Source organism: Anguilla anguilla, chromosome 6 (assembly GCF_013347855.1).
Source record: "Anguilla anguilla isolate fAngAng1 chromosome 6, fAngAng1.pri, whole genome shotgun sequence".
Lineage (NCBI taxonomy): Eukaryota > Metazoa > Chordata > Actinopteri > Anguilliformes > Anguillidae > Anguilla > Anguilla anguilla.
The window spans coordinates 26437835-26463901 of record NC_049206.1 but is presented as its reverse complement, the minus strand read 5'-3'; the positions used below and the strand labels follow the sequence as shown (position 1 = coordinate 26463901).

Below are 26067 nucleotides of genomic sequence, written 5' to 3'. Positions count from 1 at the left end.
GAAAAATTCAAATAAAATCATATATTTTTTCAGCTGGTGCTGAAGATGAAAAATGAAATAGTGGCTTACATAAAATAGGCTCTGTAGCAGCCAATAATGTAATAACTACCGTTAATGTAATAACTGCCAATAACGTAATAATTTTTCCGTTCTTAATGTAATAAAAGTCGATAATGTAATACCTTACGAATAATGTAATAAAATTTCTGAACCAATAACGTAACAACTTTTTGCACATAATGTAATAAGTTATTAGATTGACTGGCTGGGTTTTAAAAAATCATTAAAAATTTAATAATAGGAGCCAATAATGTAATAATATACTTGTATCACTATGTATAAGTTTTATTTATTATCAAGTGTCAGACTTCCATAACACTTAGGCCTACCCTTACTGTTGCTTCTTTCAAATAGCTGCTCAAAAACCAGGCCAATCCTGACCCCTGAATCTTAGTCCTAACTCTGAGAAAACACACACACACACACACACACACACACACACACCTACTCTCTCTCTCTCTCTAGGAATTAATTGTTTGTGTAACTTGATGGTTAGACTTATCTCCAGCCCTGCCTTACACTCCTTTGCCATTTGAATACCAAATTAAGTGGGAGCACACATGTTTGCAAACACAGACAATTACTCTTATGTTGTATAATATGAAATCTATACCTCTTGAAGATGCTGTGTTCTCAAATAAAAAAGACCACCACTTCTTTCCATGAAAAATATAATCTTTAATCAAGTGTATTTAAATAACTTCTTCAACCAAACTGGCACTATTATCCCTTGTGCTCAACTTTCAACCTCTTAATGCAAAATTCTAAACTGTAAAATATAGTATATAACATGACCTACAAAGATAACTTTGGTAACACATCTTTCAGTTTTATCATAATAATAAAGGATGGTTTACCGTCCCTTTTTTAAAGAACTAAACATTCTCTTGATACACATTACATTTACAGTATCTATACCATTGGTCCCAGCATCATGTCTTGTCTCAGAAAACAATGTTTCATTTTATCAACAGAACTATTTTGTTAAATATTTTTTGCCCAAACTAATATAAAAGTAGTACTGATAATTATTTTAACAACATGTATTTTGCACTCCAAATTAGGAAGTATCGATAAGAGTATTGATAAGTATTGGTATTGATAAGCAGTATCAATAGTGGTATTGGTATTGATAAAATCCTAACCACGCCCATCCCTAGTTGTAGAAACTAACTAACTCACTAACAGGTGCAGTTTTCTCATGACATGGCTTGCCATTGTGCCCCTTTCTCTCTTGTTTTAAGCACTTCTTTCATGGTGACTTGACTTGTGACTTGCTTGACCTGAGCAATGACTTGACTTGACTTGTCTTGCTTGACGTTTACTAGTGACTCGACTTGACTTGCTTGAGTCTAAACACAGTGACATGGGACTTGCTTGAGACTTGAAGGTTAAGACTTGAGACTTGCTTGTGACTTGCACACGTGTGACTTACTCCCACCTCTGCCTCACTGTCAGGTGAAAAGAAGCAGTTGGCGACTCTACATGTATCAGAGGCATGTGGTAGTCTAAAAATAAAAAAGAATGAACTATAGATATCATTTGCTTCGGTTTTAGACTCTTTGTTGAGCTTGTCATGACTGTATTCAAATAGCCAGGGATGTCAATAGGGCAAAGATTCTGATTTGGTAATACATTTTCATGTAACCTTTCAGGAGTCAGGTTTGGTATATATACATAGAGAGAGAGAGTGCTGAATAGCTATAATAGTGTGGTTGAAAAAGTTTGCTTGAAAAAGTTATTTAAATACATCTAATTAAAGATGACATTTTTCATGAAAAGAGATGGTGGTCTTTGTATTCGTGGACAAAGCATCTTCAAAGAGGTATAGATTTCATATTATATGACATAAGAGTAATTGTCTGTGTTTGCAAACATATGTGCTCGCACTTCATTTGGTACTCAAATGGTTAAGGAGTAGAAGGCAGGGCTGGAGATAAGTCTAACCAAGCACCACAAACAAATAGAAAGTCATCATTCCTAGAGAGAGAGTAGGTGTGTGTGTGTGTGCGTGTGCGCGCGCGGGTGTGGTCAGGTTTTTGAACAGCTATTTGAAAGAGGAAACAAGGGTAAGTGCCATGGAAGTGTGACACTTCATAGCCAATAAATAAAACTTAAAGCGATATAAGTATACTATTACATTATTGGCTCCTGTTATTACATTTTTTATGATTAAAAAAAAAACCCAGCTAATAATGTAATAACCAGCCAATAATGTAATAACTTATTACATTAACTTATTACATTATATGCAAAAAGTTATTACGTTATTGGTTCAGAAAATGTATTACATTATTGGTCAGTTATTACATTATCGACTTTTATTACATTAAGAACGGAAAAATTATTACGTTATTGGCAGTTATTACATTAACGGTAGTTATTACATTATTGGCTGCTACAGGCTCATACAACACACATTTGCTTTTAAATTATGTCTGCTAAAAAATTGTTTTATTTTTATTACAACAAACATTATACCAAGTTGTTAAATAAAGCTTCTAATCATATGAAAATGAGTGACGTATTTCTGCAGTATGTTGAGTGCAGGGTGAGGAGTGGTACCTCTAAAAGAGGGCACTGAGTCTCTGTGACCCATGCCCACTGGCTCCTCCCCCCAGGCCTCACGTCCCCGCTCGCCCTGATCCAGCAGGGACCCGCCTTAAACACCATGACCCGGCTCTGACCTGGGCCCCCCGGCGCCGACAGGGTGAGGCTGGTTTCTGGGGGCAGGCCCCTGCTGTGTAGCTGGGTGAAGGAGTGCGTCAGGACGCCGGAGAGGCTGGCGGTGGGCTCGCACTGGTGCCCCAGACGCAGGGACAGGCTCTCCCCCTCCACGCTCACGTTGCAGGACAGGGTGGACTGACAGGGAGTCACGGAGACGAGGCCAGAGAGAGCCGTGTGTGCAGGGACACCAGCGTGCTGTAACAGAACACAGAAAGACCCGCTGCGGACTCACGCGAGAAATACTACAGTAGTATCAGCCAAATACTCTTAAACCAGCAAGGTTCACCCAATTCAAGAGGTCACCTCGAAGATTATAGTATTTTCATATTTGAGAGGCAGAATATGTGGGAACAACTGTCAAAAGCAATTGTGCTGCTGTGAACAATGAATCACCTCTATCACCCCCCTAAAGAAATGTATTGCAGAACACATGCAGGATTGATTGAATAATTGATTGATTGCGATCAGCTAATCTACTCAAATATAATTCAGTACTACATAATTCACTGATCAGGTCATCTATGCATGAAAAAAAACTACTAATAAATCAATCTCAAATGACAAGAAATATTATGAACTGCTACACACGTATGAAGTATGCAATTACAGTATATGCCATGCGTTATTTATGTGACTGTCGGTTCCAATCTTGAGTGTTTTATATGAGGGGCACTGATCTTCACCTCTTTCTCCCTCAGTTGTCTCAAGTTTAAAGATAAACAAAGCAGGAACCAGTGCAGCTGCATCCACAACTTCTGCTCTTTGAACCGAGGATCACCACCCCAATCCGACAAACTGATCTCAATTACCGAGGGGAGCTCACGCTGGCTTTTCAAACAAACACCACCAGGCACACTCAGGCAGTGTGTCAGCCATTTTGTCAATGTGATCTATCACGCTCTGTCATCAGGGACAAGTCAAATGACTAATGAGCTCCCAATTTTTGTTCACTTCCTAGGCTAACCCATCAAAGGCCTGTGTGTGTGGGGGCTGGGAGTGTTTGATGAAAGAGATTCACTGAAAAGGTCAGTGTCTACTTCTGTCCCTGCATCACCTTTTCAAATGACCTCATGGCACAAGAAATGAGCTGGAACTGGACCCAGGATCAGTGCTCCAGCTGCCCTGGAAGGAGAGGCATACCTGCAGGGCAGGGCAGTGGTTGGTGAAGTTGGCAGCCCAGCTGGACTGAGTATGTTGCGGGACAGAGGTGCCGTCAGTGCTAGCGATAGCGATGAGCTCACACCGCCCCAGCACAAGGTCCAGCTGGACGGAGGGCCGGGTCGCCAGGAGGGCAGACAGGACCAGGGTGTTGCTGGACGGGACTCCCAGGGCCTGCAGCGGGGGCAGGGAGTGCTGAACGGAGGCCTGGACACTCAGCCGGGGGGAGCAGGACAAGGCCAGGCTCAGCTCCCCCTTCTCCACCCCCCCAATCTCTACCCTCATCTCCAAACGTTTGTTGCACCCCCAGTTTGCCACGGAACCCTTCACCAAGAGCCGTTTGGGTAGATGTGCCTGAAAGAAGGAAGTCCAGTGGTCAGTTGTGCACAGAAGGGCCTGCTGAACAAGCCTCCTTGAGGTTTCCACTGATGCCCAAGGATAAATAAAAAAACATGCTTCTGAAAATTAAAATTAAAATATTTTTTACTTCTTCTCTTAGTAATGGACTATTTGCACTACAAACTTCTGCATTCGCTTAATAAAGCTTGAATACTTCCAGTCAACTCAAACTCAGTTGTCAAACTCAACTGTCAAAATGGTTTTTACACCAGATGCTTACAACAGCTGCAAAAGTTGCAACCAATGACAAACACAGATTCTGTGAAAGTTGTAGTAAAACTCCACGGAACAAACTGGAGAAAGGATTTCAATTCTACGTGTCATCGTACATTGATTATGAACTATGAAGGTACCTTGACAGTAAACTGCAGACCATGTCAAGCAAACTAATGTCAGGTGTGACTAGTGTGTCATGTTAGTGCCCAAAAAGATAACAACTAACTTAACTAAGCCAATATAAGTTAATGTAACCTTTATTAAATTAAATGTCATGTGGTGTTAAATTGATTTACTTTAATTATTCTGCAACTCTACACTCCAACTAGACTCACACCAAATGTACCTCATGACCCAATTTCAGAAGTTGGCTTGCTTAAGTTAGAGAGCTAGTAATGTTACTGTATCTGCGTCATACATCAATATGTTATGGTTAATGTGGGGAACCAGAAAATGTTCATTGATAATGTATTTTAAACTAAACTTTGAAATTATCTCTCTCCATCAGATTTCAAAATTTTGTTAACAGAAGGTGTGATTGTAGGTTATAACGTAAAATACAGGCTACGTCACAGAACATTACTCTAGATCACGGTACACGGTTTTGATACTGTATGTTATGTGCATATTAATGATCACATTATTTCTAATGTTAACTTCTCGTTGCTATGCAGTGTCAAACACAAGACAAAATAGCATTGAATTGAGGTTAGGGCCTGTTGTTTCAGGTCTATGAAGAACCTGGCAGTGTTTGTGTGGTTGTGGGTGAGTGAGACCCTCGTACCTCCACGGGCCCACCAGCCACATTCCCCGAGCACTGGCCCGAGAGCCTGTCCACTGTGACCCCTCCCGAGCAGTTCATCTGTTAAAACAAACCCTATCTCTCTCAGTTTATTTAAACAGGAGGTGCAGGGCACGAGTCAGAGGATTCTCACTTTCATAACACAACCCTGTGGCCTTGAACGTGCCAGGCCATGTTTGGCCAAATGAACCAGATTCAGGAATAAGGAATAACATATTGCAACCAGTTACATATTATGAAAATATATCAGAAGAAATCTGTGGGGAGACATCATTTGTTTCTCACTAGGAATTTGAGCTATTCCATAATTGCAAATGGATATATATATATATATAAATAAGTTTATTTTTCTGTCTTGGTCTAAAAGTACAATTGCTATCATGTTGGACTCCCCCCTTCCATCTCAGTAAATAAAGAAACTTGCTTGACAGGAGGGCTTATATAGCATAGAGGTTCAAGAAAACATACAGGAAGCTCCATAATGTTTGGGACAAAGACATTTTTTTCTTGACTTGGCTCTGTACTCCACTATTTTAGATTTGTGATCAAGCCATTCAAATGTGGTTAAAATGCACAATCTCAGCTATTATTTAAGGGAATCTTCAGCTCTTGTTTGTTTTAGGGGCTATTTGCCTTAAGATATGAAACGCATGTTTAATTGGATTCAGATCAGGTGAATGATATAGCCAGTCAAAAATTGTCCAGTCTTTGGCTTTAAGAAACTGTTGATTTAGAATTATGTTTGAGGTCATTGTCTTGCTGTAGGATGAGGTTTCCTCTAATCAGTTTGGAGGCATTTGGTTGATCTTGAGCAGATGAAATGCTTCTGTACACTTCAGAATTAATTCTACTGCTGCTATCAGCAGTTACATCATCAGTGAAGACAAGCGAGCCAGTACATGTGGCAGCCACACACGCCCAAACAACAACACCCCCACCACCATGTTTCACAGATGTTCCAAACAGTTGATTTTGGTAAGCCTAAGGTTTGGTCTATGTTTCTGACTCTTTTTCCTTATTTCTCAGCCTCATAATGGCTTCCTTGACTAGCACAACTCTGGACCTCATGTTGAGAAAATCACTAGATTCTGAAAGCTCTCGTATACCTGCAAGAAAACAAATGAACACGCCAGACTAATCAGAAACACCCATGAAGCCATTTGTCCCAAATGTTATGGTGCCCTGAAATAGAGAGACTATGTGCTGTAGTGCTAAAGTTTCTACATGGTGAAACCAAAATGTATAAAATACTATTTAATAAAAGCTGAGAATGTGTACTGTAACCACACGTGATTACAAATATAAATTTGTGGAGTACAGAGCTAAATCAAGAAAAAAAAGTATTTGTCCCAAACATTTTGGAGCTCACTGTACTTCTTGCAGAAAACACCAAAGGGTTTTACTGCTACTGTAAGCAAGTTTGTCAGTTATGCTCTATGATCTACCCAATGGCATGGTGTCAACTGTGTATTTGATCGTTACTTGTTTCTTCATGTAGCCTATCAGGTATGATGACAGAAGTGGGTTGTGGTAATAAACTAACAAGAAGGAAACACAAATCTTTCACCTGAAATAATGAGGGCACAACTCCCTCTAGCTGCCTCATGTGGTGCTGTAGAGACATTGCCAGCCTGGCACTGACATCCGTCCTGCCCGCTTCCAGAAGCACCTCCAATGCCCTCTGCTCTTCCATGTGGACGACCACGCCTGCACTAACAACCCCTGTGTCCACCTGCTGAGACAGAATGAGGGATCGGAAGACAAATTGCTGTCCACCTCTTTGCCTCATCATTTTGTTTTTCTAAGTTGATTGACTGAAAAGGGGTAATAAGGAATCAAGTTAATACAGAGGGGAATGCAGTTCAGTACAGAAGGACGTGGTAGAGAAATGGAGAGGAGCAGACCTGGTAGTGTCCTGCAGCTGCTGCAGAGCCTAGAACACCTCTCTCCAGCAGGAGCTTGATATTTTGCTGTAAGCTGGAGGAAAGTTCCCATCTCCCAGCCTCCTGCTCACTCCTGAGACCCTCCAGCCTGGCCCTGAGCCCTCGACCCCCTGCCTGGAACTCCCCCGCTGCTGAGAGTCTGCATTCCTCCTGGGCCCAGCTGAGCTGCACACTGCCATTGTAAGCCAGACCTGTTCCCGTGACAACAGAACACCAGATTACACTTCCTGCCAGAGAGCAGCCTGAAGGACCTCACACTTGCAGCATGCCATTTTAGCTGTACATGTCACTCAGTCTGAAAATGAGGGGTAGCTGAAAATCAAACTTGACTTCCATTTGTTTTCAGTTAGATAGTGAGTTATGATGTAATTATATTATTTGGTGGTTCCCGCGGGAACAGTTTTGTTTTTCTTCCCTTCTGGAATATCTGACTGACAAGGAAATTATACATTTAAAATTGACTTAGAACAGACTGAGAGGCTAATTTTGTACTTATGCTTTGGGAAATTTAATTTTCAACCATTGCTGTTATCTCGCATGCATTTCAGTCCACCATCAAATCATGCATTAAGTCATGTACAGTTAATCTGCAGCGATCATCTCAATCATGAATCATGCAGTACACATTAATGTACAATATAATGCAAAAACAGTCTCAAATCACTGTAATATGTTCTCTAAAAATCGTGAAAAGTCTTATAAAATCTGTAGATTCGTCAGAGATGCTTTGATTTTTTTTTATGTGCAAATCAGCAATGAGGAAAAATACTTATCTTAATAGTCTGCATGCTTCTTAAAAATGCATCTACATTTGGGTAATTCACTTTTTATTCTATATGAATATTTGGGATGACTAACAGCTCTGTTAAATCATAAATGAAACTAATTTCTCTCTTCCTCCACATGCTTTTTAACAACTGCTTCACACTCCCCTCTGTCTTCCTGAACGTTGTTGCGTTTTATGTTTCTGTATCATTCAATGTTGTCCTGTGGTCTAAATATATGCTGGAGTATGTGAAAAATAAAATACATCAATCTGTATTCAATTTACTAGAAAGATATTTTTTCTCTGTAATTGCTCTTCATGTTGTTTGAGTATCTGTTCCCCTTCCTCTAGAAATTGATTTGATTAATTTAGTATAAATAATGAATCATAAAGTCATAATCAACTAATCTACTCAAAGATAATTACATAATCCACTCTGTCTATACATACAAATAAACTCTAATTAAATCAATCACAAATAAAAAGGAATGATTATAAACTGTTGCATTAATTCAAATACACATGCATAAGGAAAACAGTTATTTATGTGATTGCCAGTGACAATCTTGAGTATTGCATTTTTAGGAGACTCCTACCAGATGTTTCAAGCATTTAAACAGTAAAATGATGAAATGCTTCAAGCATTTTACAGTTTTTCACTGATAAATACCTCATAATTAGTCCCTAAATGTATGATAAGTCATACATCCGTACTGACTGACTTACTAATTGCAGATTTAAAAGTGCCTCCAGGGGAGCCTGGAGGATAACTGCTAGAATTCAAGCTAACTACTCAGACGGTCACATGTTCAAGATGAACTCTATGCCCTAGTGATGGCACGGTGGCTGATGATGATGCTACTGCTCCTAGCTGGTACCTGCGGCGTAGAGCTTGGGCGAAGTATGGGACAGAAGGGCATGGAGTCTGCCAGCTCGCCATGTCTCCAGAATGCTGCTTATTTCCACGCACAGAGCCTGCTCTGTGGCGTAAACACACAGTGAGTCCCTCGCCCGAGCTGCTTTCTCTCCCAGCACGTCTTCCTTCCCTGGACCACTAGCCTCCTGGTGATTCAGCTCCACCGCATACACAGCATCCATCACCGTCACTTTCAGCTCTCCTGTGAAAAGTATGGGGCCAAACATAGCCAAAAACAAGATTTCCAATGCTGAACCCTGAGAGTTAGTTTTCTTGGAATGTTTTTTTCAACTCCATTGCTTTCAATTAACAATTATCATTACCAATAGTTATTATATCGGCATTAGAATGTTCAGTTAAGACCATTCTAATCCCATATTTGTGATCTAATGCAGCATTCCAGATTTCTACTGTAGGAAACTCCTAATTAAGAAACTAACTATAGCCATCCAACCATGAAAGATACACTGGAATGGCCCGTTAACACAGAATTACTAGTCGGAAAGTTGGGTATCATTTCATAGCTGAGTTGCCGACTAGGAGGAAACTGATATCACTGAATGGCTGAAATATCGGTGTACACAATAACAGCTAACAGCAGTTAACTTTCAAAATATGTTTTCATATCTATTCTACTGTTCCCAATTAAAAGCCTATGTTACAAAGTAGGTCTGAAGCTTTTGGTGCTCAGAGAGTGTCAGAGCTAGCGACAGCTTCTGGCCAGCCATCATGTTATGAAAGCACAACAGAATGCACACCAGACGTACTGTAGATTATCTACTGTTAGGGTTGAATAGTAGCTTTGATGAGATTTGTACATTTTACAATATTTGTCACTGGTCTACACTTGTTGAAAAATTTGCACCACTTCAAAGACTCTGGGCCTGAACACTACGGCCCAATATTACAATACCTTCAGTGAGCCTTGGTGACTGTCTGAGCACACCCTTCAGTCCCAGGGCAGGGGGGAGCACCTTCAGGCGGGGCAGGGAGTTCTGAAGTGTGCCACTGACGTTCAGCCGCAGCCCAGGGCCGTGCTCCACCGCTCCACCCAACCGGGCCTCCAGAGCCCTGCCTCCTTCCTGCGTCAGGGATAACAGTGCAGACAGCCTGCCAAGAAAAGGCACAGCCAGGGATTGATCATGACACCTTGATAGGAAGCATTGGGAAGAATGGTGAAGTTCAAAAAGTAAAGTTTCACTTCCAGTGTGCTTGGTGAGTGCCTGCAAATGTATTGCAGGCTTGTATACTGTAGCACTTGAAACTACAGTGAAAGTCATTTAACACATGCCTAGCTAGCTTAGCTTGCGAATTTAGTGAAATTCTTTTTTTTATTTTTACACTTTACACAATAACAGCATCACCCCTTTGCTGTTAAATGTTGAGGTCACTTACCTCTCAGTAGAGATGTTAGCAGACAGTTGCAGCTCAGTGTCCTGAATGATAGGCAGGAGCCTCTGACGTAGGGCCACTTTGGCCTCAAGTATTTTGGTGCTGTTCTTCTGGGCATTGACCAAGTTAGCCTCCAGTGTGGCCCGGTCTTCTCCATCCGTCTTCACACAGACATAGCTGCTGACTCCACCCTCCCCGGACAACTCAGCCTCAGCATGAGCCTGGACAGGAAATTGATGTCATTGACGTTTCTTATTTCAGAAGAACCTGTGATTAGCCTGAATTCCAGATTAATCCATTAATCCAAGTTAGAAATGGAAGAATTATCCATCCATGCACAGAGAATTATATTATTTTATTTGTACACCCTTTATTAAACTATTACAACTATTAATCTACTGTATTAGGGAGGGACAAGTGATATATATGAAGAGAAAGGGGTTATAAATGCAAACAGATTAATGTGTTATTGCTAATGACCAGTTTAAGACTGTTTTTGGATCGCAAGTAACATTTGTATGTTGTGAAATAGGAGAAAAACATTACAACTTCCACACAGTGGTTTTGTAGTAAGTCTCATTTGGTTTTGACGGCAGAGGCGGAGGTCCAAGGGTCAGAAAGTAAAAGTCCTGCCATGTGTTTCGTCCACGCATGAACTTCAGCTGATTTTACTTAATTAGTTCTAGCTCCTTGCTGATGAATTTTGCTAATTAGCAAATTCAAGTGATTGGAACACAATACTGGGGAGGACTTTCTGAACCTGAATTTTCCATCTCAGTTTGAGGGTTAGCTGAAAACTTTGCTTATTAGCTATCTAAGCTAATGAAAAAAAGGAATTTGTTGTTGCCACTAAAAAGAATTTCTAGCATTTAAATCTTGTGAAATTTGATTGTAGTTGTTTTTAAATCATTTACTAATTGCATGGCAAACATTTATTATTATTTTTATTAGTTTATTTAGTATATAAGTATCACCAGTGCATGTTCCAACTTTGACTCACCTCCTGCAATTGGAATTCTATTCAAGATTGTGACTCATCGGAAATATTAAATGACTGATGGTTTAATAGCCAAGCACATTCCTGATGTTGGTGGGGTTACACCAGTTGGAAAGACAGGTGAATTACGCTCATACCTGACAAGTGAGGCTGATTTGAAAGATGAATTACAAGTTGGTTACATTTTGACTGGTGTAGTCATTAATGTATTGCACCTTGTAGGTTGGGGGGCAAACACAGCAAGGGAATTGCATTTCAATTCTACATGCAAAACCTGCATTTATTAACACTCAAATTCGCAGTAAGCCTGGTATACAGACAGGTCATTAAATGAGACTGTGTCACAGCCCAGTCTATACCATGGTCATTAGAACAGAGTGTCAAGGAAAAGCCTAAACCATGCTCAACAGATCAGATAGGGCCATGGTCTAGTTTAAACCATGTTTTTAAGTTAAGAGAACTTCACACCCTTCCATTTAAACCACACTTAAACATTAACAGTTGCATACAGTAGTTGGCATGTCATAAATTATCAATACAGATTACAGGCCTACCTCCTTGAGAATAAATAATTATTGACAAATAAGATGAGGATGAACCCACCTGTAATGTCCTTGGAATAAAGTTAAATGGATGACTGAAGGAAGAGTAGAGCCCCAATCCATTTGATGACCCATTGAACTGCACACTGAACTGCAAGGGAATAAATAACATGTAAAACCTTTTTGGAGAGTTTGGATATAATTCAAATTGGGGTATTATATATTAAATTAATATTACAACACCAGGTAATACAGAGTGATGCTTTCTCTAAAAAAAAATAAACATGACATACTGATACATTACGGTACTCTAAAAAGGGTGTGTGTGTGTGTTTGTGCTGGTGTGTGTGTGTGTGTGTGCTGGTGTGTGTGTGTGTGTGTGTGTGTGTGTGTGTGCGGGTGTGTGTGTAGGATCAGCAGTAGCGGTCTCACCCGGCACTTCTCTTTATGGTTGATCACAGCCCTTCCTGCACCCAAATAGTCAAATTGTGGACTGTTATTGGTATTCCATGAAATCTTTCCTTCCAGATTTACTGAAGGGGGGAGCTGTGACTGGAATACAGTGTCATTATCACACAAGCAAAACATCAGAACCACACATACACATGCAGACACACATACACCTGCACAACATAAACACAATAGTATAACTACGCATACTATTATTAGATGCAAAAGGACATGGCTTGAGAAAAAAAGACACAAAATATCAGAAAGTGTCACAACATCAGATTGAAGAAATACAGCAAGGTCAACAGTGCCCTTAGCTAGAGTCTGAACCTCAGGTATAAACCACCAGACCATGGAACTAAATAAGAGCCAGAGCAGGTTTCCACATTTTTTAAATAAGGATTAGCTGTTTCCAAGGGCATACCATCAATTTGAAATTTGGGGGTGGGTTAAATACATAGACCCCGAGAACTGCAACCGTGTAGAGGGGTTTGGTGGCAAGCCCCCTGGAAGAATATTTTTAAAAGGACAGCGATGAAATTATAATTTCTGGTGAATACTACAGATGACTGATCATTAAGGCTGGGTATTTGTCATTTAAAATATTGGCAGAAGTCGCAGGGCAGTAACAGCAAAGTTGTTAAAAATCATAGAACATTGAAAAAAGTGGAGTTAAAAACAAAAATGTAGTTATTAAATGAATTAAGAGGTCTCATGTGCAGCAGTGAGAAAAGATTTAAATTTGGCCTGGGTATTTGGCCTGGGGGGAACGGGTTGTCTCCCTCTAATGTCAGAGGCACAAGTACAATATCAAAAGGAGGCCAGAAACAGTACAGTCCTTGACACTTAACAAAACAGATATGTGTATCAGAAACAAGCTAAGTCAATGTCAGGGAAGTCATAGAGACCCCTTTTCAAGGCATTGCTAAATTGTTCAAATAGAAATTTGTTGATTCTCAACCTTGAATATTGAATGTTATCTCAGCTGCCACCAGGGATTCGGTATTCTGACAAAGTAGAACTCCTAGGGAGATTTGTTTACCTGGAAGAGGTGAGTAAGGTTGAACTGGAGGGTCAGTCCATGCTGAGAAGTGTCTGCTGTGTTCTGGACCCTTCCCAGGACTGTCAGTTTATCCTTTTTGTTGATGCGCATCATCCCTTGCACCTCTTGCTGTGTCTACAGAGAGGGGGAAGGGTGTCCAGACACAGTAATGGCTGTCTCATTATTACACCTTTGACCGAGGACAATAAATAGATAAAACAGAATAAAAATTTCTAAAAAAGAAATACGGAAAAAAAAAATCCTGAGCAGTTCAGTCAGTGAAGGTGCCCATCATGAGCGGTGATGAGCCAAATAGGGTAGACATTGCAGGTCGAAGCCTAGGTTGTGCCATTAGATACAAATCAGATCCATTAGGGTTAGGGTAGATTAACATCATCCTGGATTGCCAGGGTACAGTACCACTGTAATAGTTCTTCCCAACAACAAGCTATCCACCTACAGTAAACCACCTATCATCAGTGAGATACCTTTCTCCTCCAAATGGCGTAAACTCTCTGGAAGTACTGTGCCTATGGTGTGGATACAGGTTACAGGCTTGCAGGTGAGTGGATGAGTGGAGTAAACAAATTTCAAATGCAGTGCTCCCTTTGTTTGATACAAGTAGCATAGCAGTAACTTAAGGAGCAAGTAAAAATTCCAAACAGTAAAGAAGTCACAATTTGTTCTTCTTCTTCTCTCATTATTGTTGTGGGAAATGGTTGTTCAACTACATTACAACTTTGACTTCAAAATAATAATAATCATAATAATAATAATAATAATTATTATTATTATTATTATGATTATTATAAAATGTATTTTGCATAGCACATTTCTCAAACCTAAGGAGATTTTACAAGCAAGGTATTTAGAAAGACAAAAGGACAAATAACGTACTACAGGAAAACAATAAGGAAAAAAAGACAAACAATGTGTGATCTGAGGCTTATTTATTTTTTCAGACCATGATGTCATGTGATGATATACAATGCGAGTATTTTAACAGGTATAGATCAGTCCTCTTTATCTTACCTGGTTACTGTGCAGTCTTACACACAGCTCAGACTCCTGGGGAATGACCTCAGAGCTGTAGGGGTGAGTTAGTGAAGAACAAACCTGTGCCAAACAAAATAATAATCTGAGTACTGGAAGTTTGATTATTATGGATGGTACTGTGAAAAAAATAACATCTCTGGCATTCCTGGGGTAGGAGGATCCTTGAAATTGGGCAATTGCAATTATCGCCTGAAGAATACCAGCTGATTTTTTGTAGGTGCTTGCGTCCAAAAGTTTATAAAATAAAAAGGCTAAAAAGAAAGCCACCAATTGCTTTCATTGCAGTGAAAAAGACCTATGGGTCATAATGTTACACAAATTGTTAAATAAACAGAAGCAATGAAAGCAGTTTGCGGCATTATTTTTCAGACAAATCTCCTGAAGCACACCACAAGAGATAAGTAAGCCTTTAAGTAACATTTTTTTTTTTTTTTGATTCTCAGCTACAAAATATTAAAATGGCAGCATACAGCAGATCATTTCAGTAGAATTGCCCGCAGTCTTTAGTAGACCCGCCATGTCGCTTTGATTTCCCATAACTCACGAAGGGGCCGGTGGGCTTGTAGCCGAGGGTAAAGGTGTGGACGCTCTCTTTGCCTCCGCTGAGAATGGCTCTGGACTCCAGGACATAGCGGGCCTGACGGAGATCTACGGTGAAGGTCTCCTGGAGGACCAGACTCTGGGGAAAGTTCCGGAATGGCTGCCTGGAAGAGAGAGGAGCTCAGCACTGGCAAGACAGATATCAGCTTTACTGGTAGCTCGGTAGAAGGACGTGAATGACATAACCACGGTCCATTCTGGAGGAAAAGACCTGGGTCAAATATGTGAGTATTTAAATATTTGTCTTTGAAAACACAACTTCTATGTATTCAACGAAAATTTTAAATACTTTTCACACACCAGCTACAATACATATTTTAACTACATTTAAAATACCTTGACCAAATAATTATGCCCAAAAAGGGGTGTTGTTGAACAATGTTTTTTTCCCTAATATGGTGATATCATATGATAACAGACAGGTGGCAAGGGCTTTATATCATTCCCACTGGTGAAAGCATTTCCTTGTTAAAATCAGACCTGGGCCAAATACTTTTCTGTGCTCTATTGATCTTGCCTGGTGTAATTGAGCCTGCCAATATGACCAGAAGGCGGGGTTTGCACTGAGAGTATTTCATTGGTTCCAATACACCAGACGATATCAGTAAAGCATATAAAAGAATTTGAATCCAAAACGAATACGTATTTGTCCCAGGTCTGGTTAAAATCGGATAATATCGCAACACAACCATTGTCATTTGCGAATATACATGCGAATGGAGTGTGCACTATATGTGATGGGTAGCACACTGAAGGTAAGTAAAGGTTACTCTTCTGTGTGAAACCCTAGAATAAGACACCACTTCAGCCCAGGAGGATATAGGATCCATGCCCATTAGAGAGACCTGTCCCCTTTGCCCAGGTACCCCACACGTACCTGAGGTGCAATCTCCCCTGTTTCTGGTATAGATCTTTATGCCTTTTCAGCTCTTCCACAATACCCTCCAGCTCCAGCTCCACAGCTGGGCTCATAGGCTCCGTCAGCACCAACTTTACCGTCACCAGCCTCTTCCTCAGTTTCTGTCACATACAAGCACTGCTGTATTTCATCAATGAAACCATCTAAAATTGCAACTGCATATACTGCCTCTACCTCCCCAATCAATTGACCAGTCAGTTTTTAACTCCGAAGTTCTACTGTAATTTTTTTATGTGACACAAAAACAAGAGAGACTTTATAAACTTTGTTTCCTCTTGACAGAAATCATATTTTGAAGGATTAATTTAAGTACTTCAATAAAAGATGCTACCGGTATGGCAGAATGGTTTTCTACCTTGTCTGCGATACTGAGAGCACTGGAGAGGCTGATGTTTTGCTTGCCATAGCTGGCCACCAGCTGCAGGGCTTTCTGGTGCCTGCTGTTCTCCATGGAGATGTCTCCCAGCAGGGTCGAAGTCCATGCACTGCTCAGGGAGCTGGAGACTTTGAGGCCCTTTTTCCCCACCACTCCCCTGCCACTGGCCTGGAACAGGATCCCCATGAGACCAAATTACAGGCCCAGAAACAACCATAAACCTTTAATCAACCAACATTTATCATTCCATGTTATGTCTAAGCCTGTCAAGAGCTATGTATCTGATCCTGATACAAGATTATGTCCCCATTCTCTGAAACAATGACTGTGATCTGCCCTCTTAACTGGTTAGCTTTACTGGATAATTGCTTTTTAAAAATCCTGATTTAGCCATTGAGCATCATTCAGTAATAGTTGGCTCTACATCCCTTTCCACAAAAGTGATGGTGAATGACTGACAGGTCTAATATATCCAGAGTAAAAATGAAAGCGATTGCCATGTTATTTGAGATGTGGCCAATAACAAATTATGACAAGGATTAAAACTGCAAACAGAAGCAATACTATTATACAGTTATGATTTTCTTCAAAATGTATGTTTTAGATAAAGAAAAAGAAATGTCAATTTCCTTATGGAATTAATGAACTTTTTGCCACAAATCTCCCAGTGTTATCCAAAATGTCTTCAGGTCTTTACAATACAGCAAATTACTGTATTACTAATGCTATACACAATCAGAACATTGAGAAATCCTTAGTTTGCCCTATACCAAAATTAGGTTGACTGACACAATGTTGTTTCAGTGAGCCCCAAACCTTCAAGTAGGTGCCTGCAGGGGTGTAGAGGTGTAGAAGCCCTTCCCTCTCCTTGCTCTTCTCCCTGTAGAAGCCCTCCACCGCTAAGTTGCGTAGGTTGACCAACTTGCGGGTGGTGATCTCTGATTTAAAATGGAAGGCACGGCGCTGGGGCTGGCTGAGTTTGTGGGCAGTGTAGACATAGAGCCAGGGTGTGTCCATGTTAAAGGAGCCTAATGATCACCACAGAGATCAGTTACTCATATTGTGAGAGAGAACATCACTGCTTACTGCATAAACTTTCTTTAAATGATATTGCCTAAGCATAGAGTTGCTCGCTGCTATCACATGAGATTACAATACAGGATAGACCAGACTGTTTTATTATTCAGTGGATTTTCTATACACTTTTAGTGGCCTTTTTTGCAAGGGTAATTTATGCATGTTTAAAGGCCACAGATAATATACAGGCTGTTCAGTTGGTTGGTTATTGAAAGATAAACGAGCTAGAAATTGATAACTGGGTTGGTTCTCTGACCTGAATGCCTTTTCTGCAATGCATTGAAATCAATGTATCAAAATTAGTCTGCGAAATTTAACTGAGAGGTGTTGAAAATGTTCTTGAAAGGTAAGGGTGTAAGCTCATAGTTACCTTCCCATTTCTGCACTAGAGCCTTTGAGGAATCCTTCCAGTGCAGGCCAGCTACCAGAGGCATCTGGTCATTGTAGTTGACCTTCAAGTGGGTGCTGCTTTCTGCCCCCCTCTGACGCAGATGGGAGTGGAGAAGCTGGGTCTTGTAGTTCATGTGTTTCTCTAGCACCTGCAGGCTGAACTGACGTGGTGGAATGCAGTATTGGGAAGAAGATTATAATTCTCTCGTTCCCATTCAATCAGTCCCATGACCCCCCTCAAAATAAACTCCATACTTCAGCCATCCTTCAGTCAGGACAATTAGATGTATATGATATGAAGAGGATAATAAAGAAAATAGAAGGTAGGATTTAAAATGGTGGTTAAAACTTGTAGCCAATGACAACAGTTTTCTAAAACTAACCACAACCTACCAATATTTTCAGGTTAATGAATATGGGCAATATTTGTTGACACTCTTCTTTTCATTTTCAATGAGCATGGTGCTGTACAGGGTGGCAAGAACAGTACCTCCAGCAGGTAGCTGGTGTAAATGAACATGGTGCTGTACAGGGTGGAGAGAACAGTACCTCCAGCAGGTAGCTGGTGAGAGCGTGTCTGGACTGGTTCTTAAAGGCCTGGCTGAGAAGAACACGGCGCTTGTTGTTGATCTCATCCCAGTGTTTTCCGTAGCTGAGGTCCAGAGCAGACTGTATGTGACCTGGACCTTCCTCGTGTCTCAGATGGACCTACATGTGATAAGAGTGGGTCCAAGACTCAACCTGCTAATTCAGCAGCAAGGCTCTTTATTTGTGTTTCAAGCAATCAAAGCATGAAAGTTAAAGGTTGTGAAATATATGTAACAGGTGAATTGATTGACCCTGAATAGAAGCTGGCTCACTGAAGAGTATTTCCAAAGACTACGCACCACCCCCATTAAACTGAGACAATTCTTTCCGATCCTATAAAGATCGATTTTTTAAATGAGAGAATATCTTCTGATACATATCTTGGCCTTTGGCTGTATTGTCTTTTAATATTAATGTAAGCTGCTGAGCTATGAAATGGAAAGTGAAACTGGGTTTCTTTTGGAGCAAGCCTTGTTCTTATTTCATTTGAAAGCATGTTTTTAAAATCCCCCACTATCATAATGAAACTGGAAGAATTGCTTCCACTTATCCTCTGGGGTCATGGAACATGTTACTGAAAAAACTTAATCTTGTTTCTGTCAATGAGTTCAATTCTGGGTTCTGAAATATAGTATCTGAGGAGGGTAAATAAAATAAAATAAACTTTAATCACTGTTCCCTTGCATCATTGCTTTTCTTCTGAAAAAATGTGCGTCATTATATCTCAATGATGCTTTCATTCTGCATCCCACAATCAATAGTCATATAGTGCAATACTAATAAATATTTTGATGGGAAGGGCTGGGCCCAAGAAAATGTATGCTGAATGCTGAAGACAGAGAACTAGGGCATATGAATTAATACATTATTTGCCATTTGAAATGTCTAAACTGGCCAAATACCTGAGGACAGAGGACCATGAGGAGAAGTGATCATTTGATGTTCTATTATAAAAAGAATAAGAGGAACTAACATGCATGATACCTCAATTACACCTTTCTAAGGAGGTATGGTTTTCAATGCAAACTTGAAAATAATCAAGGATTATCCATATAGGAAAATGTATGTTTTTATTTGGTATAACCCTACTATTATGCTGGGAAAAATTACATGCAAAAAGCATTCATACTTTGGGGGAACTATCACCTTATTTAAAGCTAGGCTCAAAACATATCTTTTTAGTCTCTCCTATATTTGAGGGGCAGGAGTGGGTGGCGGGCATAACTATAGAGTCTCTGGTGGACTGAGCAGTTAGTGCTGTCACTGGATCATCATTGGTAGTGCTTTGTTAAGCTGAACCGGTCATGGTCTGGTGATGACTGTCTCAAGCCTACCCTCATGGCTGCGTTGGCCCCTGTCTCTGTTTCCCTTAGCTATGCTGCCATAGCCTTATTCTGCCAGGGTTTTCCTTATTGCATGCAGGCACCTCTGTCTCTTCTGCTCTGCTTGCTAATCTACCATCTGAACCCCCTAACAATTTTTTTTTTTTTTTTTCTCATCTTCCTCAGCCCGGAGCTCTAGCCCAAGTTTGCTGAGCACCCCCTCCCTGGCCCGGAGCTCCAGCCCTACACCAGCTAGACCAGCTGGGCACCCCCACCTCCTGCCACTGTTGATTTTCCATAACAAACAGGTGCCTGCCCACGGCAGGTGGGTTCCCCCTCTGAGTCCGGTTCTGGTCAAGGTTTCTTCCAGTTATCAGTCAGGGAGTTTTTCCTTGCCACTGTTGCCCTAGGCTTACTCTTTGGGGGCCGGTTCTCTGTAAAGCTGCATTGTGACAAAGCTCCTTTGTTAAAAGCGCTATACAAATAAAAATTGATTGATTGATTGATTGAACTACAGAACTATACGTTGTTTTCCTTATTGTATGAGGGCATCTCTGTGAAAAGAATAAATTAACCTTACTGTTTTTAGCAGTGCCTAAGTGCTTCTGAAAAAGATGTAACTGATATGAAAAACCAGACCATGTTTACTTTCACGTTTTGACCATTAGTGATCAATACTAATCATATTTACAGGGCCATTTCAGAAACTATGTGGATGGAAGAGATGCATGCTGTACTTGGATGCTTTATCTTAGTCGTATAGTATAGGAAGGCCCACAGTGAGTGAAGTAGGTGAGAGGTGTGGTGTGATGTGGGCTGGCCTAAACTAAACCACAAGCTTCAGATTTCAAGTTTCAAATAATTCTAAGACATTCTACCTTCTTAAGAAGTCCCTGGACTTACCTTGTGATTTAAAGAGGTGATGTGGGAACAGTAGAGCTCATGCTTGGCCCACAGGCGATAGATTTGTCTGGAGTCCCTTTCGTTCTTCAGGTTCTGTGTCATGTGGCACTCCTGCCGCTGGTTCTGAGCATCTCCTGTTATACGACACAGGGATTAGAGCTCTATGATCACTGCTTCTCACTAAACAGATCTCAATGAGTATGCCTATATTCACATGAGCCTCCATGCTGGGTTCCATGTAGACATCTCGGCCTGCAGCTCCCTCTTTGGCCCTAACACTTGGCATTGTGACATCACTTCAGCCTTACCTTGCAGTCCGTATCTGAGCCTCATGGCGGTGCTCCAGAGTGGGCCCCTTTGCTGCAGCAGCCCGATGATTTGGCCCCCCAGCACGCCGGGCAGGAGGAGCTCTGCCTCCGTGGTGTACTGCCTGTGCCCCTCCTCTACCCTGCGATCCAGCAGCACTGTCGACATCCAACCACAACAAGCACCCCTCAGGGTAATCCCCAATTTTTAGACCTGTATTAGTATTGAGCTAGTCAGACTGAGAAAACAATGGTGATGTAAACAACAGGAGATTCAACCAATACTATCACAACTGTATACCAGAGAATGAAGCGGTCTCCCTGAACAGATTTTTCAGCTTGGCAGACACACTGATCTTTCTACCCATCCCACGGGTAATGTTGGCAGAGAGGATTATGGGATGGCCTTCAGCTGTTATTTTAGCCTCCAGGTGGGACAGGAGCCTCTGCTCTGTGGGAAGGATCTGCATGTCCATCAGTCCCTAACATGACAAAGAATGCCATGGGAAATAAACATGGAGGTTCAGATCCTATGAGATTCACATAAGGATAACATATGATCATGTTCAAACTTACATGGAAAACAACTTATAAGTGTTCTGCTTCGAAAATGAAAAAAAAAAAAAATAATAATAATTTTCAAACTCCAAAAATATATTTTCAATGTCTCAGAACCTATTTTTTAAGTTGATATTTTACCTTCATATAATAATGATGAAGATTATCAACCAGGAGCTCCAACTTCCCACTGTGCATACCTCTAAATTGATCAGCTTGCCCTGGGAAAAGTGACACATTAACACTTGTTGTATGAATGAAATCAATGAACTGAAGCCTTAATATGGTCAGACTGTGGAATTTTAGCCAACCTTGAATGTGTAAGCTTTTTAGTGGATGAGTCATTTTCAGAGTCAGCTTAGGGGTGACAGAGCTGAAACTCAGGTCCAGGGCGACATCTCTTGGAACAGTAGAATGTGGGGTGCCCAGGAAGAGGTGCAGGGAGGCCTCAAGGGGGACCCAGGTGCCCCGCTGAAACATATATGAACATCCAATGAGTACACACAAAAGTCCAAAGGGAGCAAGTTCCCTTTTTTAAGGTCCTTTCTCTTGAGATCGATATGCACCACTGCGTAAAGCAACCGCGATGAACTGAAACATCATGGTTTCAAAGTAGGTGGTATTTCATTCGAGAAAATAGTACCAGTGGTATCTGGGCAGACATATTTCCTTGTCGTTGATTTGAAGGACCGCAGAGATAATGGGGTGTACCTGGGACTGGAGGGAATAAGCTGCCTCCAGAAGGTACTGGTGAAGGCCTCTGTCCAGCTTCAGCAGCCTTAGGGACAGGACGGCTGGGCCTGCTGGCGGCAGTGCCACACCCAACCCGGACAAGGGGTAGGAAGCCTGGGAGCACAGCTGCCATCCCACAAGCTTGGACCCTGTCAGAAAAACAGATTCAAGATTAAATCAGGCCAAAGCACTCAAAGGAGAAAGACACATTAACAGCCATACACTGCATTAGGGCTGCACTATGTATCTTTCACTGCAAAGGGCTGTGCTGTCAGAATTATGAATATTAGAACAAGTCATGTTGACCCTGTCAACCTCACTCCACAATCAAATCTTTTTTTTTCTCCACAATGCAATCGGTAAAGCCTAATTTATAATTCACGCAAAGCTTTTTTGTAAAAAATGTAGTGTGATACAAATGACATATTTTCAACTAAAAAAAGTGTCACACTTTGTCTCAGTGTCACAAACCTCTAGAATTTTGTGATGTCGTGGACGCAGTCATACTTTGTCATGCAGTGCGATTGGACAGCAAGAGGGAACACCAAAAAACTTTGTCACTGATACTATTTTTTATTTTTTTATATTTATTTATTTATTTATTTATTTTTTTGCTTCATTGTTTTGGTTTGTACTGGTGCTGAGTGGATAAAGGAAAGGCTATTGGAATAAATAAGAATCATCTGACATGTTAATTGTACATCGCACATTTTGCCCATGTCATACAGCCCTACCCTACATGATCAACAACATATCTGTTCTTGATTGAAGAAGGTAAAATATCTAAAGAACTGACAAATTAAAAACAATATACTCAGGGACAGAGTTTGCTTTGATCTATGTAATTTGGTCATATTTTCCTTGTTTTATTGATATGCACTTCTTCTTTATGTAATATAAAACTCCATGTAGATATCCTTTAAAAATGTGTAATAACAGTTTGGAGACCTAGAAATAAATTTAAAAAACAATTCTGAATACACCTAACTGCACTGTAAAACAGTATATTTGTTACTAGTATACACCCTGATATCTGGCCCCACTTTACAATTCACTGTTGAAGCTTATAATTGAAACCAAGGGGGACACTCACAATCTTGAGGTGTGCAAATAGTCTTGTCCACACGATCTCGAAAACCTGTCAGTTCCTCTCTGACTGCTGCATTCACGCTGTAGGTTCTAGAGCTGGGTATTAGAGCGCAAGGCTTTCATGTTAATAATCACTGGATGGTGACACAGTACTAAATGATACATTGAGGAGCATCAGTTTGGAACAAGCCTGGTGACAGTAGAACAGACAAAAATAACTCCTTTTCTTAGCTGACCACATTTTGGCAGGCTTGCTGGTTATGACATCTTGAGGGAAGGCTTCATTTTTGACCTGACCTGAAATGAATGATGTCCATGATGTCTTCGGGAGTATTCAGGGTCACTCTCAGGTCCTGCCCTTTCTGCAGCTGAATGGCGCCATCCAGGCTCGTGGAGGTTCGGAGCCCCATGGCCCACTCCACCCCCGCCTGGCCATAGGGCCCCTCCACCCCCATACGGGTCCACACCCCCACATACGCACTGAAAGGGTGACAAATAAGCATCACTCAGGTGTTGACCAAAGGTGTCAGGTGTCAGCATCACTCAGGTGTTGCCAAAGGTGTCAGGTGTCACCATCACTCAGGCGTTGACCAAAATGACACCTTCCACAGCCTGTCAGTGACAGGCAACGTACCTTGGTTTGATGTAGCCAGAGACTGAGAAGTGGGACCAGCTTACAAGGTTGGCACTTCCTTTCACTCGCAGGCTGAGAGAGGAAGATACATTGAGGGCCAGCTTGACAGGCAGGCCGGAAAGAGAGGGCAGGACCAGCTCTTCCGTAACTAGCACTGCTCTGCGGTTGAGCTGCAACTCCTGACCCTGCAGACAGAGAAGAGTTTGAACTCAGGTGTTAAGGTTAATTCAAATCATCACCAGCCAATACGTATGTCCAATATACAGGGTTGTATGGTTGTTTTATGCACGTTAATGTTGCTCTTATGAACAGGACCATGAGTTTCTTCCTGACTTCTTTTAACCTGTCATTCTGTCCTTTGATACCAAGAGATTGATGAATCCATGTCTTCAGCAGTCAACTTATTGCAGAACCTTATTCATCACAATTAATCATTCAGTTGGCAATCATTTATGGGTGCCCAATCTTATGCAAAAATATAGAAACACTAACCCTGTACCAGTACTTTTGGAGCACAAATTGTGGACATGGCTCTTGCAATTTCGGTGGTTACTCCATTCACTTGAGATACAGGAAGAGTTACCAGCAGCCTGCCACTGAGCAAACTCTTTGTTTTCAGTCGATGCCTGCATGAGCTCAGGGGCTCTAGCAGTGGGAAGCTAGAGCCCCGGGAGGCAGGTGCCTGTTTCACACGCAATTCATCTAGGCTACACTTAACTGAAATGTCAAACTATTTATGTGTGTTTGCATGCAGTGCCTGGGGATCTGCATGAATATGCTGTAGGTTAAATGTTTCCCAGGTCACACGGTCAGGAAAAATTCACAATTATGATTTTGATTGTGTGATTATGGTCTGCTCTTGAGGAAAATCATTAGACAGGATTTTGTAATAATGGTTTTATTTTAGCTCTGTGCCTCAGTGCCTATTTACTCCTGCCGCTTCATACCTCTGCTCCTGTCCTTGTTGCTGATGATGAATAAAATGAATAAATAATATGAATGCTGTGGTAAATTTTGATCTCATACCAGCAGGAATAGAAAGAAAGAAATACTAAGGTTTCACTGAGGTATCACCGCTAACAGTCTCACCTTCAGCAGTCTGACTGCTACTCCAGCCAGGCTGAGCGACAGCTGCCTCATCTGCGCACTGACGTCATCGCAGGTAACAAAGGCCAGCTCGTCGCCAAACACCTTCACGCTCAGCCCACACCGTGGCCTGGTGTCACCTGACCGTCGCCCTGCAAACTGAACCGCGCAGCAGTGAGTGCAAGCGCTTTACGAAACCGCCTTCACCCGCCATATATTCCATTCAGCGCTAACACAATATCCACATGGCAGTAATGTAAGAGTCATTTAGTCTTTCATGTGACACTGAGTCACTTTTCCAGGGGCCAGTGCCTTTACCTTAGCCTTGGCCTGTCCGAGGCGAGTCGAGCCGTTACTGCGACAGGCCTTCTCCTTCCTGTCTGGGAAATCGTTGGCTTCTTTCCCTGCTTCTCCACTCCTCCTTTTCCTCTCAGGCGCTTCTGGACGGCCAGCCTCCTCTTCAGATGGCGGTGCTTGGCGACCAAACACTTGTTTCATAAGAGGCTCCATGTTTTCTGCTCGGACGTTAATCTGAGATGAAGAACATAGCAAATGCACTGCATTTAAAAGTGAAAGAAACATATCTATCACCATTTTTTATTTTTCGTTAGAGAAAATTCAGAAAATGGCAACAGCAATGCCCATACAATAGACAATAGGGATATTCCACAGCTGTCTAGATCAGTTCTCAAACAACATATGCTTTAATTTTCTGCGATGTGTTTATATGCCAAATAATTCATTTAGGAAGTGATTAAGTGTTTAATTGATAAAATTTTACAATAACAAGTGAAATTTATCCTTTTTATGACCCCAGATCAGGAGCGCTCTCTTTCCACTTGAATATCAAAAGGGACTTTATTATTGAATCAATGAGAATATATGTTTGCATGGCATTATTACTTTCTATTCTGTTGCTTGTGTGCTTCGACACATAACTGATTCAGTGCAAAAGGCACTCAGTATATTGCTATAAATACTTTCTGTGTTCTCTCTGCAACATTGTTTTGGCTATAGTCTAT

General features: G+C 41.2%; 1 protein-coding gene across 5 annotated transcripts in view; it reads right to left on the bottom strand.

Annotated features, from left to right (window-relative positions):
* Positions 1-26067, bottom strand: part of LOC118228818 — a 52574-nt gene that overhangs the window by 17056 nt on the left and 9451 nt on the right. For 4 of the 5 annotated variants that reach the window (XR_004765545.1, XM_035420276.1, XM_035420278.1 and 1 more), the window contains exons 16-44: positions 25364-25576; positions 25049-25204; positions 23960-24144; positions 23623-23805; positions 23330-23421; positions 22216-22385; positions 21816-21975; positions 21646-21725; positions 21248-21428; positions 20950-21105; positions 20642-20775; positions 18378-18536; positions 17809-17989; positions 17178-17389; positions 16341-16529; positions 15944-16086; positions 15011-15170; positions 14443-14526; positions 13411-13545; positions 12351-12470; positions 11980-12069; positions 10383-10600; positions 9901-10097; positions 8950-9189; positions 7267-7496; positions 6930-7097; positions 5345-5422; positions 3928-4299; positions 2626-2982 (exon numbers count right to left, since the gene is read on the bottom strand). Coding sequence is in view for 4 of the 5 variants with exons in the window: in XM_035420276.1 (XP_035276167.1) it covers positions 2626-2982; positions 3928-4299; positions 5345-5422; positions 6930-7097; positions 7267-7496; positions 8950-9189; positions 9901-10097; positions 10383-10600; positions 11980-12069; positions 12351-12470; positions 13411-13545; positions 14443-14526; positions 15011-15170; positions 15944-16086; positions 16341-16529; positions 17178-17389; positions 17809-17989; positions 18378-18536; positions 20642-20775; positions 20950-21105; positions 21248-21428; positions 21646-21725; positions 21816-21975; positions 22216-22385; positions 23330-23421; positions 23623-23805; positions 23960-24144; positions 25049-25204; positions 25364-25576 (5043 nt within the window). In the remaining variant the exon portion in view is untranslated. The remainder of the gene's footprint in view (positions 1-2625; positions 2983-3927; positions 4300-5344; positions 5423-6929; positions 7098-7266; positions 7497-8949; positions 9190-9900; positions 10098-10382; positions 10601-11979; positions 12070-12350; positions 12471-13410; positions 13546-14442; positions 14527-15010; positions 15171-15943; positions 16087-16340; positions 16530-17177; positions 17390-17808; positions 17990-18377; positions 18537-20641; positions 20776-20949; positions 21106-21247; positions 21429-21645; positions 21726-21815; positions 21976-22215; positions 22386-23329; positions 23422-23622; positions 23806-23959; positions 24145-25048; positions 25205-25363; positions 25577-26067) is intronic. The other variant, XM_035420277.1, reaches the window with a different exon arrangement.